The following is a 14699-nucleotide window of genomic DNA, read 5'->3' on the forward strand; positions in this document are numbered from 1 at the left end:
AAATATCAAGAGGTACAATCTGGTAGCCATGAGAAGAGGCAGATAACCACAGAAAGCTCCTACCCAAAAGGATGATCCTCTTTGTAATACATTTAATTGTAAACACGGGGCCTCTGTGCTCATGAGGACTAGAAACTGGATTTTTCTGGTAACTGATAAAGGCACCAGATGCAGCAGGAACTTGTTTTTTTCCATTACAAATTCCATAAAGGAGTCCAGATAATTCTCCATCTGTCCTGCTAGCTAATCATTCCAAAACATCAGGGCTCCTGCAGTTTCCTATGTGGGTGGAGAGCAGAAGACACTGAAAGACATATAGCACTGCCACCCCTAATGTTGGACAGCTTACGTTATTACAGTATTTGACATCCAGCCAGAGGTGACCTCCCATTTCAAGCTGACTATGCCTTATTGATGCCCTATGAGACATTTCCCTGCTTGCCTTCCCTGATAAAATGTACAGATGGCTTCCTTATCCAGATGTACAGCATCTCCTTTACCCTTTGGTTTTGTGTCTGTCTGTCTGTGCTTTAAAGCAGGTTGGAGGAAGAGAGAGAGTCTGGAACCAATGTACTGGTGCTATACTGGAACCTAGCTGAACTGTGACAACTCAGTGCCACTAGGGGCCACTATTTGTGCAGGACACAAAGTTGGTACATTTCTAGAGCCTCTTGTTTTCCATACCACTCCAGGGGAGTTTGATGGTCCCTCTAAAATCTAAGGGCTCATTCCTACTTACATTTAAACCGGTTTGTGACTCACCTTTGCTCCGTGTTGGTAAATCGATTCCAAAAGGTCCATTGTTCCCACTATGAAAGCAGATTGTTTCATTATCTCCTTGTAATCACTTCTTTTTTGTCATCCCCACTAGTTTGCGCCACTTCAAAATGCATGTCAATCATCTGTGCATCATCAATGATCTAAGCGGCAACCCAACTTGGGATCTATATTTTAAAAAATAAAATTGATAGATGATTAATTTCATTGGTTTTGCAACTACTTACCTCACTATGACCTGCTGTTGGATTGCCTAGATAATTGCAAGTAGTTGCAAAACCACTGAATTGAATCTTCTATCAATTTTTTTTTAAATCATGCACCCATAGGTCACACCACAAGTACTAAGGCAGCGCTGAGAGGGGGGAATGGTAGATCTATCAAAAACTGAGGAGGGATAGTAAACACCCCTCTGCATTAGTCCCTCCCCTCCAGAATGATGTGATTCAGGTCCGTCATTCTCACTTGTTGAACACACTTCAGAATCTATTCTTTTCAAAAGAACCGCCAAAGAACTAGTGTCAGGAAAGAGTGGAGTTTTTGCATTTGCCTCGCTTCATCATGATTCAAACTTATCACAGTAGGATCAGGACCAGTTTTAAATGGGAATGATGGTCATATAACCCGATCAGCAATTCTATTTAAATCATAGTGGGAATGCAACCCAAATCTTATCACAGGATCCTTGATATCAGAAGAACAATCAGGACACACAAGATCCCGAAAAGACAGCTTGTCCCCTGGAAACTTTCCTCCATGAACTATTTTAAAGCCCAGGAGACAGTGTAAGGTACAATTTAGACCATGTAGTTGATGCAGGGCAGCTGCAAGGTCCATCAAGTCTAGCCACTGGCTTGTTTCACAGGAATGTGGATCCTAGGTCTTTAACTATACTTGTCTGCAATGCATTGGGAGGTTTCAGAGTCAAGTATTTCTTGGTAGATGGATCATAGCAAAGGCAATATCTGAGAGCAGACTGTATCAGGCCCTCCAACTGTCCCTATTTGGCAGGGACAATCCTGATTAATCCATTTTTTCCAGCTGTTTTTAAAATGTCCCAGTTTCTCTTTCTTCCTCCCCCCCCATTCCTCCTCAGCTTACTTCCATTACTGTAAGCTGTGTTCAAGGTGCAAAAGCAGTTATCTCAGTGGAGAGGAGAGATGGAAAGGTGCAGAATGTTGGCCTTCACAGTTGGCTGAGGCAAAAGCAAGCCACTGCATCCCCTCCGAGCTCATCTGTTCTTCCTCATTAATAACTTTTGCCATCTTGACCACATTCTGATGTTGCTTGGCTATATGTGTCCTGATTTTCACATGTGAAATATTGGAAGTTATGCTGTTCCAGGACTAGTATTTTAGGGGAAAGAATATTGAGTCAAAAAAATTAACAACGGGATTTATGGTATAGGTTAGGCTGCAGGTTAGGCTAAAGCTATAGCTGACATTGGTGGTTATTAGACAATGTTTGCCCTCCTCCAGTCTGCTGGTACTTATCCTGTTCTCCAGGAGTTCCCAAAGATTATTGCCAATGGCTTCGATATTACATTAGCCAGTTCTTTTAATACCCTTGAACATAGTTCATCTGGTCCTGGAGACTTATATTCATTTAGGTTAACCAGGTATTCCTGTATTACAGTATCTCTTTACTTATTCTGTGCTGAAATTCCCCTATTCTGTCCTCTACTCCATTATCCTCAGGTTGAACACCCTTTTCCTTTTCTGAGAAGACTGAGGCAAAGAAGGTGTTGAGTAATTCTGCCTTTTCTCTGTCCCCTGTTAGCATTTTGCCATCTTCTCCACGCAGTGGCCCTACCATTTCCTTCTTCCTTTTGCTGCGGATGTATCCAAAAAAGCCCTTTTTATTGTTCTTAACCTCTCTAACAAGCCTGAGTTCATTCTGCGCTTTAGCTTTTCTGACTTTACCCCTACACATGCCTGCTATTTCTTTGAATTCCTTTTTTTTTGGTGATTTCCCCCTTTTTCCATTTCTTATACATGTTCCATTTAAAACGTAGCTCAGTTGAAAGTTCCTTAGTCATCCATCCTGGTTTCTTGAGACACCTCCCATTTTTTTTTCTCACTGGAACTGTTTGAAATTGTGCCTTCAGTATCTTCCTTTTGAGAAACTCCTATCCGTCCTGAACTCCCTTCCCTTTTAGTATTTCTGCCCATGGGATCACCTTCAATACTTCTCTATGTTTACTGAAATCTGCTTTCCTAAAGTCTAGAATGTGTGTTTGACTATGCCTGGCTTCTCCTTTCCACTGTATAACAAACTCCAGGAGAACATGGTCACTTCCACCTAAGGATCCCATCACTTGCACTTCACTAACCAAGTCATCCTTGTTGGTTAGGATCAGATCTAAAATAGCTGACCCCCTTGTTGCCTCTTCCACTTTTTGGACAATGAAATTGTCTTCGAGGCAAGTGAGGAATTTGCTAGGCCTTCAGGATTTTGCTGAGTCTGAATTCCAGCAAATATCAGGAGAGTTGAAGTCACCCATCACTACTACATCTCTCCTTTCTGAGTTTGTAGTCATCTGTTCTAAAATGGCATCATCCAATTCCTCCATCTGATTTGGGGGTCTGTAGTAGACTCCCACCGTAACATCCTTGTCGTTTCCTTCCCCTTTAATTTTTATTCAGATGCTCTCCACCTGGCTTCCATGATTGATGTCCTGGATCTCTTCACTGGGGTAAATGTCCCTGATATATAGTGCTATTCCTCCTCCTTTCCTGTTTGGCCTATTTCTCTTAAAAAGGTTATACCCCTCTATTCCCACATTCCAGTTATGAGACTCATCCCACCAGGTTTCAGTGATGCCTATTATATCATATTTGCTTTGTTGTACTAGGAGTTCGAGTTCATCTTGCTTATTTCCCATGCTCTGTGCATTAGTGTAGAGACATCGCAAACCATGAGTTTCCTTTACTTGCTGCCTGTTTAAAGCCCTCCTGCTCAAATTCTTGAGAGTGTTGGCAAAGACATTTCTTCCAAATGGTGTGAGTTGCAATCTGTCTGTTGCCAGAAGTCCCTCCTCATGGAACCTCAGCCCATGATCGAAGAATCCAAATCGTTCAAATCGAGCCAGTTGTTCACATCCGCTATTTTTCTCTCCCTTCCTGGACCGTGCCCTTCAACTGGCAGAAGAGATGAGATGACAACCTGTGCATCCATTCCTTTCAGCTTCCTACCAAGCGTCTCGTAATCCCTTCTGATGTTCTGAAGGCTGTGTCTTGCAGTATCATTGGTTCCCACATGGACCAAAAGGAAGGGGTATTTGTCAGTAGGCTTGACCAGTCTTGTCAGCCTCTCTGTCACATCACAGATCTTTGCCCCAGGGAGACAACACACCACTCGAGACATCTTTGTCAGGCCTACAAATCACTGCTTCTGTACCCCTCAGCAAGGAGTCCCCCAGTACAACCACATGCCTGTTCCGAGGCTTAGCAGCGACTGTTCCCTCTGGTAGGACTCTCAGGCTCCCCTGCTCTGTCCCTGAAATCTGTCCATGCTGCTCTTCCTCGTCCTCCTTGATAAGGGAAAGAGCTTCGAATCGATTCTCTAGCTGCAAGCTCCCAGAACAATCCCTTGTTGGCCTAGTTCTCTGTGTCACATTTATCGAGCTGTCTGCCTCCTGCGTATGTGAAGTGACCTCCTCTGCCCCAGCAATTTCCTCTGTGTGATACTCGTCCAAGATCATTAGTTCCGTTCTGTCCAGGAAATCCTCTTGCTCCCTAATATGCTGAAGTGTAGCTACTCAGGACTCCAGCTGCTGTATTTTCTCCTCCAAGAGTGCTACCAACTTGCACTTGGTACATGTGAAGTTCTCCACTTCTATAGGCAAGTAGACAAACATCCCACAAGTGTTGCAGGTGACTGCAGCAGATCCCTCAGTGTCCATACTGCAAAATCTTTAGTAATGACTGAAACAGGACTGTGGTTTTTGCTCCTCAAAAAATCCTCTGGTAAACACCAATGTTAAGGCCCCTGATGACCTGGCCTTTTCACCAGTCTCTGGCAGTGAGCTCAGTCTACTGGGAATATAACTTTAGAGGAATGTCCCGGCTGCTAGTTTGTACTTAAAGGCAAGGTTCTGAGTCAAGGTTTGCTTCTCACCTGCTGCCTCTGCTGTAGATTTCTTTGGATCAAAAAAGAAAAAAAACCCTCAGCAACAAGCACACTCTCCCAGAGTTTAAAAAAAATTCAAACACTCACCACTCAAAATGGCTGCCCAGTTGCTTCTCTCCTTCTTCTCTTTGTAGTTTTCATCTGTGAAATGTCAGAGAGCATGATCTCTTGGGGATCAAACTACCCCTTGGATGGTTTAGATTTACCTCAGAAGGTGTAGGTTCCTTAGTGTCAGAGTGTGGGACCAGAATCCTGGACAATCAACCAGTCAGCTTAATTGATAAATCAACAGTACTTTATTGATGGTTCCAGAATCAGAATTCCACATCACTCAGCTTCATAGCTGAGACTGACCCATCCCAACCAGCCCAATGCATAAATCCCCCTTAGCAAACTACTCCTCCCTTCAGCAAAAGCCCGCGCTAGCAAAACCCCTCCCATTCCTCCCTGGTTCCCATCCACCACGACTCCCCCCTCCGTAGCTCATCTCCCCAACCTAGAGACTGCATTCCAAACCTCAGAACCAGGCCTTCAAGGCCACCCGATAAGCACCACCTGAAGCTAACAGTTACAATCCAGCTTTCCCTCTACAAGCCCAGCTAAGCCTACTCTAGCCCCCATTATCCACAACCACTATATATCTGGTAGAATACACCAGGATTCTAACACTTAGGCTTTTGGTACTCAATATTTGACCCTCCAGAGGTTTGGGATTTCAGCTCTCAGAATCTCTAACTGGTCAACGTGGCTGGTCCTCCAAAACATAAAGATGACCAAAGGTGGAGAACCACTTTCTTAGGCAATGAATGGAGGAGGAGAGAGAAAACGGCTGTTGAATACCCTCCCCTTTAGAAACCAATTTGGTTCCAACCACTAGTTTCATTCTAGTAAAAATCTGGCTGTTTACTAAAGGCTCTCAGGCCAAATTGACCAAATATATACAGTACATGCTTTTCTGCAAGCTTGTTTTTGCTTTTCTTTTGCTGTTCCAGAGGCTAGGACACAAACCAAAGGATTCAAATTGCAAAAAAGAGATACCATCTAAACATTAGGAAGGTGCTTTTTTAAATGAAAAGACCTATTTGTCAGTGGAATAGACTGCGTCAGAAAGTAGTGGAGGGTTTTAAACAGAGGTTGGGCAGCCATCTCTCAGGATTACTTTAGCTGTGGATTCCTGCATGACTGATGGTTGAACTAGATTGCCCTTGCAGCTCCTTCCAGCACTATGATTCTATGGTTTTAAACCGTCTTGAACTGTTTAAGCTACTTTTAAACTATCTTCCTTAGACCTGTCAAAATGTTTAATTTGTTTTCAGTCTGTTTAAATTATTTTTTACTATTTTAAAGTGGTCAGATTTATGTCATTGTATGTTTTATATGCTGCCCAGAGGGCCTAAATACCCTAAAGGCACCAGATCCCATCTGATCTTGGAAGTTAAGCAGGGTCTGTCCTTGGACAAGAGATCACCAACAAATAGCTTGGATGAGAGATCACCAACAAATAGTTTGGCAATGGGAGACCACCAACAGATTGCTTGAAATGTGGGCTATATTTCAGAAGCAGGAACTGGCAAGCCCACCTCTGAGTATTCCTTTAAGAAAACTGTGAAATTAATGGGGTCACCATAGGTCCACAGGCAAGTTGAAGACACATATACACACAATATAGACATGTCCTCAGTTATTAAAGGAATGCTAGGCCCCAGGGGGACTCAGGCCAACCTGTGACTAAATTCCCGAAGGAGCTGTTTCATGCTGTTTCACCTTTATTACCCTTGAGCAGGAATCTGTACTGTCTAATGGATTGGCTTGACCCAGATTCAGACAAAAATCCTTTCCCTAGACCCATCTTTCCACTAAACTTTACAATGTTTTTATTCTGGGAATTATCAGAATATCAGGGCGTGGGGTGTGGCAGATTGTGTGCCAGCCAAACTCCTTCTTCACCTCAGGCAAGCAGGGATGCCAAATTCTACATTGTTTGCTGTCATCTGTAATTTTGATTTTGAAATGCTCTCATCTATCGCCCCGCCTCACCCCATCCCATAGAAGCAAAGGGAGGGAGAGGTCACATCCCAGTCACTGGGAGCCATGATGTGGTCAAATGTCAAAATACTGTTTTGTTTTAAAGCAACTAGGGATGGTGCCAAATAGCTTGTGTGTGACCGAGAGAAAGGAACTTGGATTCCTAAGAGTTTGTCACAGAGATGTAAAATTTCTGTGTAAGGCACAAAGGCAAAGAAGTCCTAATGTTCCAAAAACATTACCAGTAAAGATTGTAATCTTATTTCTACTAGCCTACTGCAAGTCAGACCCAAGTATATGTGATAACCTGAGAGACAACATTTCACCAGGGAAAACTGGGACACATGTGGCCAAGCAATAGCAAAGTGTGGTCAAGATGGTAAAGGCTATTAACAAGAAAGAACACATGCACTAGGACAGACTGAAGCAGTTTGCATTTGCCTGAGTCTGCAGGGAATGACAAGACTCCATCCCCTCCTGTCCCTTCTCCTGGTTGAGTTAAATGAGTGTAAATCACTTTTGCACTTGGAATTTAGTTTGCAGCAATTGAAGCAACTGAAAGTGAAGGGGTAAAGTGGGAGGAGGAGAGAGAAACTGGGACATTTCAAAAGGAGCTGGAAAAGTGGGATGACAGATGATCAATCTGGACTTTTATTGTCAAACTGAGACAGTTGGGGGGCATGAATTAAACATGTTCTTCTTTCATAAGGGACTGTGGCTTCATACTGGGTAGATACACAGTTTTTAGAGGGGAATGCTTTGCAACTTCAAATGGAAAAGTCAAACTGCCTTGAAAATGACTTGATGGTACATAACAACAACAGAAACAAAAATTTTACTCGGTCCATTCTAGTGGATGAACTGGAGCCCAGAAAGGTGATGGCTGGATGGGAGAATTCTAGTCCTCCCCAGAGCAACTTTTCCAAGCCCTGATATGAACTTTCCAATGAGTTCACTAAAGCTCAGTGATATGCCATGTGACTATGTTTCTATTTGGATCTTAAACGCCTCCACCATTTGTAACATTTTCTTCTGCTTCCCCTGGACTGTACTCTTCAGGCCTTCCCCTCGTGTTCCTGCTCATAGCCACTTCCAAAGGAAATATGTGGTTAGGTTGTACGCGTGTATATTTGTCTCACCACATTGGCAGGCGTTCATCCTCTTGCAGTCTCACAACTGCTGACAAAGGCTTTTAAAACCAGTTTTTCACTGTGTGCACAAAGGGCACTGGTTAGGCATTCAGCCCTTTAAAGCCAGCTTTGAACTCACATGGCTCTCCAGTTAATGCCAGGTTGCATATATCTTAACTGTTATAGTCAGTGGCAAAGAATGCTATGAATCACTGTACAACAGCATCTGGAGGGCCACATGATTCCTACCAGTACTTTAAAGCCCGACCCTTGCTAACCGGACCCATCTTCCATCTTTCGTGGAGGTATAAGCCTTCAGATCAATGAGCTTCGTAATCAATAAAGCCCACACTCCTTTAGCCATGGGGAACTTGGTCCAATTGTCTTGAGCGGCTAGGATTTCACAGGCTTTGCCATGTGTGTGTGTGTGCGTGCGTGCGCGCATGCACAGTGTGGGTACCTTCAGGTTGTCTGTTGACCTATGGCGACCCCACAAATTTCATAGGGTTTTTAAGGCAAGGAACACTCAGAAGTGGCTTTGTCATTTCCTTCCTCTGAAATGTAGCCTAGAACACCTGGTGTTGATTGGTGGTCTCCCATCCAAGTACTAACCAAGTGCTGACCCTGCTTAGCTTTCAAGCTCAGACAAGATCTAGTGCCTTTAGGGTGTGTATGCCCTCCACATACTCATACTCCCAACATTTCATAGATGAAAACAGGGATACACGTGGCCAAGCAACATCAGAGTGTGATCAAGATAGGCAAAAGTAATTGATGAGGAAGAAAGGACAAGCTAGGGGAGGCTGCAGCAGTTTGCTTTGCCTGACCCTCCTGGGAAGGGCAAGAATCCATCTTCTCTCCCCTCTGCTGAGTTAATGGAACACAAACTAATTTTGTACTTTGAACTCGTTTTGCTGCAATTGAAGTAAGCTGAGAATAAATGGAGAAAGAAGACAGTGATTGTCACACATTCAGCAGGTCTTTGGTAGCAAAAAACCCACCCATACCCACATTTGATGTGAATTTACTCACAAGCAACTTCTCCAGCATCAGTTAATCTTACCTGTCAAGTCTTCATCTTCATTGAGTCTTACCTGAACTGTGACTAAATGTCTCTCCTGGAAGACTTTCAAAATTATACACAGACCACCTCTATCTGTAATATCACAGCTAGTAGGCAGGCAGACTCTTGACTCCGTTTAGAGCACTGTTAAGAAGATAGAGCAGAGGCAAACAACTGGAGGCCCCCCAAGAGTTGTTGGACCATAACTCCCATTAACCATGCCAATTGGCCAGGCTGACTAGGAATAATGGACATTCCAGCCCAATGACAATGGAAAGTCAACAGGTGTCCCATTCCTGGGATAGCAGGAAAGAGCTTTTACAGAGATACAGTATATGTAATGAAAGTCTTCACATTGAATGAGTTGTTTGCTTTTTTGCATGCCTCCAAACTGTCCGTGTTGCACTCTCTGGACAGCGTTGCTGTATTAACCTGTTGCATATCTGTCACCTTACTCTGCCACAGCATAGAAGGAAAGGAGACAACTATTGATGCTGCAGTCAATATACATTTATTTGCATAAAATACATTTTGAACTGTCAATACATTCTGTGTTAGTATAAGAAATTCAAGAATACCAGCAGCCCATCTCGGGAAAGATTCTGCGGCTCCTAATGGCCAAGAGGAGGCCTTTCAGAAGCCTACCAGCAAGTTATGATATTCACAGCCCTCCTCAGGTCATCGTCAGCAACAGAATTCAAGCCACATTCTGCTTTTAAACTTCATTGCATCCATCCATGTGAAGCTGAAGAAAGATCCTTTTTGGACCACAACCCCTGTATCCCACCATCTCTCACATCACTTTCTCCACTATGTGCTAATTTTTATACACCTTTTATCCTATCATCCACTCCATTTAATCACCTTCCTCCCTCAAACTAAAACAACTCAAACACTTTAGTTTTTCCTCTTACTCTTGTTGTTTTATGCATTCAAGTCAACTGTTGACTTATGGTGACCTTGTTGTAGGGTTTTATTGGTGAGATTTATCCAGAGGTTTGTCATTGCTTTCCTCTGAGGCTAAGAGAGTGTGACCTGCCCAAGATCACCATGGGATTTCCACAGCTGAGCATAGATTCAAACCCTGGCCTTCTGGATTCCTAGTCCAACACACAAAACATCACACCATGCTGGCTTCCCATTCTAGATCCCAGCCTCCAATTTGTTACACTGCCCTTTCCTGCATCTTTGATGGCTGCACAACTTACATAGGATGGACACCTTGTGACACTTTAGATGATGCTGGACTTCAGCTCCCAGTGCTCTTCACCATGAACTATGCTGGCTAGGGTTGATGGGAGCTGCACTCTCACAGCATCTGGAGGACCATGTCAACATCAGTAGCCTGAAAAAAATACTACTCATGCTCTGGCGAGGGTTTCCAAGTCACCTTTGTCAACCTGATGTTTCAGCAGAGCTTAGAAAAAGTTACTTTGGGATTACATGTTCTCAAAACTCCCAGCCAGCATGGCAATCGAGTGATTCTGAGAATGGCAGCCCTTCCAAAAACCAGTTTTGCAAGCTTTGTGTTGTAGGAATAGGGGTAAGTCTCTAAGACACTGAGCACATATTCACCTTGTAATGATGGCTTACAGTTCTTATGATCCTACACCTTTAGCTGTGCTGGCTGTGGCTGATGGGTGCCAAAGTCCCATAACATCTCATATGTTCCTTAGCCATATTCTAAGGTGAAAAGAGTAAAACTGCATGGTGAAGGTCTAGAATGAAGGAAGCTATTAGCTGTACACCATATTTAGTAGATTCCACCCACAAGCAAACAACCAAATGTCACCAACTGCTTCCACCAATCTTCATGCAGATGTGCCCTATTCAGACTCCATCCCTTAGTTCCCAGGCTCCACCCAGGAGTTGTGGCACCATTGTTCATTGTTAAAAAACATCAATAACTTTGACATGCTAGAGAATTTTCCAGTCACTTTCCCATTGCACAAATCCCACACACACATCCCACAAACTTCATATGCACCCACCCACCCATCCCCACAAGCATATCCACATGTACATACACAAAATGGACAAAAAGTTATATTACGGCATCCAAAACATGTTGCAGTGCCAACATTTTGTAATGCTAAGGAAATTTCATTTTGTCCATTCAGATGACTAGTCCTTGGCTAAAAGAAATGGACCAGGATCCTTATTGCACTAGAATCAGCAACGTAGTAGTGTTTGAGGTAGGAAGAAAAACTGGAACTGGAGAGCGGTGTTGTGGGAATGGATTGACAACCCTTCAGAAGTTCTTGTGCTGCAACAGGAAAGGAATGATATTGTATAGGATTGCAAGCACACAGCCCTTATTCGTTTGTTGCAAGCAAAATCAAGATTACCAAGGTGCCATAATGTAAAAACAGTATGACAAAAGCGAGATGTGGAAGAAGATGGTTCCCATCCAAAAGAGTTCTGGAATGTGTGGCATTGCCAAAATCAAAATCTGGATCTGGAAGTTACTCTAGAAACAGATGGGAATGTTTGCTGAAAATGCGCACACTGGAGAAACCAAACTTGAAAAGACGCACTGCTGTCCAATATGTTCCAGAAGATATTTAGCTAGTGGTAGAATTTAAATATGGAAAACTTTATGAATGATACCCAACAATCCCCAGATCCACCACTGCCTCCTCTTCCTTTCTTCTTTATGAGTTACCTCTGTTGTGTCTGTTGGTAAAGTCTGCTTCTTTGAATTCTGTGCATCACTCAGTAAATTTTATATGCTTGATGAAGGTACAATGTAAGTGCACTGTAAGATAAATAAAAGCATAATCTAGAGCCAGTGCCAACCAGGATTAAATACTCTAGGTGGCACAGAGTCTCTGTTTTGCAAGGGAAATGTCCTGAGGCACTCTAGTGGCAGCAGAAGCCAGTGTTGGTTTTCCTTTGGGTCCTCTCTCTGCTCTTCATTTCCTGTCCTCTTCCAGTTGGTGTCTATTTCTCATTCTCAGCATGATTCTGGGTGTCAATCTCCTGAAGCCACTTGACGGTGCGGTTCCGGCTCTCCTCCCAAGTGTAACGGGGCTGATAGCCAAAGTGTCGCAGGGCCTTATCGGTCTCAACTGTGAAGGTGGTGCTGGCGATGGCCAGGGTATAGGGATTGAGGATGGGGGCATACGTGAAGAAGGGTTTTAGCAGCCATTGCAGGAAGACATTGAACAGAGCAATGAACTGGAGGAGGAAGTAAGGCACCAGGGGCCGGGAACCCAGGAGACGGAAGCCACAGGGCCCCAGAATCTCCATGTTGAAGTCCTCATAGCTCTTGTAAGGAGAGGAGTCATAGCAGAAATACACCTGGCCTCCAATAGATGCTGGGGACTCCTGCATCTTCTGGGCCACAAGGAGATGCATCCATGCCACATTGCCTGCAGTGGATGGTACAGAGCAGGAGAGTGGGGAAGGAAAGGACCAACACCTGAATGTTAGAATTAAGAGCCGAGAGCCTATATTACAGTATTACAGTCTATGCTTTGTAATTTTACAAATCCATTAACCACACTGCAGGTACACAATGAAACCCTGCTGGTGAATTGCAAAGATGTGCATCAGGGCATTGGCTCCAATGCCCATCAGGCACTACTGATGTGCACCACATGCTTTAAATATTGTGCCCCAGCTTTTTCAATCAGTGTCCAGATGTGCACTAGAAAGTGTCATGATGCACATTGATATCCTTTGCACATAAAGCTGTGGTACATCAGACACTCCAGCATTACTCAAAGGATGTCCATACAGCTACAGCTGCCAGATGAATATGGACATTGTCAAATCCATTTACAAAGATGCAAGTTTCAAGCAGAATGCTAGCCAAGACCACTATATACACTTTCACAATACACAATTACAGTGCTTGGATTCCCCACTCCTTACTTGCCATGGCTTTATCCTACAGAATCCTGGGATGTATAGTTTTGTGAAGAACTGAGATTTCTCTACCAGGGAGCTCTGGCACCTCACTAAACTACAAATCCAAGGATTGTACAGGAGGCTATCATGCCATTGGTATCAAGTGCTATAATTGTGCAATGCAAAAGACGCCATTAATGCTTACCAGAAAAATGTGTGTGGAGGGCAGTCTTTCATTTAAAATGCAACACAGAATATGAAAGCAAACATTGTCAAGCTGTTTACTCAAACATGAAAGAGAGTACTTTGAACTGACTGAGTGTATCCATATGTGTCTAGACCATGCCCATATATTGTAATGTGTGTTAAATTATGAATTACTTAAAGATGTTGCTCAGTCTTTCTATCTTTCTTTTAAGAATAGGTAAGTTATAAACAGAATAGAAATCATATTTTCTCTCATACAAAAAAGAGGGGGAGAGATAGAAAAACTTCTAGTTCTGAGAACTAGCCAACCAATTTTTTTTTAAAAAAAACCAAACAGTTGGGAAACTATTTGAGTTTATGTAAATCCTGACCATTTTTGTTTATTAGTTTTGGAATAACAGTTTAAAGGGCAGGCTGTAAAACAGAAGCTCTGGTTTTATTGCTTCACCTCCATCATGGGTCAAGCAATGAGGTCTCCCAAGGGTGCTTACTCTTGGATTATAGGTAACAGAAACAGGTCTACCATGTTAACAGGAATTCTGGGATTTATAGTCAAAAAAATCCAAAGTACACATGGTGGTGATACTGCTACCCCAAAGTCTAGCCCTTTACACCCCTCCTCTATGCCAATATCAAGTTGATATCAAAAAGGGATGTTTAGAGTGCATAGCCATGGAGGCACCCCAGGTGCGAGAAATTGCCTTGCCATATAAGCAGACCCAGTAAGGTCAGTATGGGGAACTCAAGAGCACATAGGCATGTATATCTATGGAAAGACAACCCAACAATATGAAAAGAAATGGAAAGAAGTATCAAAATTATGGAGAAAGGATAAGAAGGACTAAATATTTATATATGTATACAGTATAGGAAAAAATAAAGGAAACAAATACAAAGTTTCTGTGCTCCATCCTAGACAAGAGATTAAGAAAACAAAGAAGATATAATTTAATAATATAAGAATAATATATTATAATTATTATAATAATAATATAAGAAGATAATAATTTAAAAATTATTCAGCATTGAAATGACAAGTTAGAATAAAGGCTATATATTGTAAAGAAAGTAAATGTAAAATAAGTTTAAGAAAGAAGGTAAGATGTTGTATAGATAGTAAAAATATTTATTGATTGTTTTTATGTTGTATTAAAATCGCAATAATAAAAATGAGAGCACATAGATTGATCAAGATCGGAATCTGCATAATCCCTGAACTGATAGGACTGAAGGTGGGCAATAGACCTTGTGTTTACATGTGAACAGAAATCCAAGTACACTCCATCTGGGAGCAATAGTCCTTTGTCCAAGGACATCTGCACTGATTGTCCAGCCATTCTCAAATTCCTTGCTCATTGTTCCCTCCTGAAAATCCTTTCATGTCCGAAAGCCTGTTCCAGGATAAGTTTTGCTCCATAAATGTGCCTACCCAAGAACCCCAATTCAATCTCATTTGAGGCCAGACAGTCACTCTGCCTGGATCTCACCCGACTCCTCAGCATAAACTGGCC

General features: G+C 42.7%; 2 protein-coding genes across 4 annotated transcripts in view; both read right to left on the minus strand.

Moving 5' to 3' along the window:
• The window catches only part of PRSS8 (serine protease 8), a 687619-nt gene that overhangs the window by 374114 nt on the left and 298806 nt on the right, over nt 1-14699 (minus strand). The window lies entirely within an intron of this gene.
• Nucleotides 9917-14699, minus strand: part of HSD3B7 (hydroxy-delta-5-steroid dehydrogenase, 3 beta- and steroid delta-isomerase 7) — a 54774-nt gene continuing 49991 nt past the window's right edge. For all 3 annotated transcript variants that reach the window (XM_042472881.1, XM_042472879.1, XM_042472880.1), the window contains exon 7: nt 9917-12500. In XM_042472881.1, the coding sequence (XP_042328815.1) occupies nt 12070-12500 (431 nt within the window). In that variant the 3' untranslated portion in view covers nt 9917-12069. The remainder of the gene's footprint in view (nt 12501-14699) is intronic.

Source organism: Sceloporus undulatus, chromosome 6, assembly GCF_019175285.1.
Source record: "Sceloporus undulatus isolate JIND9_A2432 ecotype Alabama chromosome 6, SceUnd_v1.1, whole genome shotgun sequence".
NCBI classification, from domain to species: Eukaryota; Metazoa; Chordata; class Lepidosauria; order Squamata; family Phrynosomatidae; genus Sceloporus; species Sceloporus undulatus.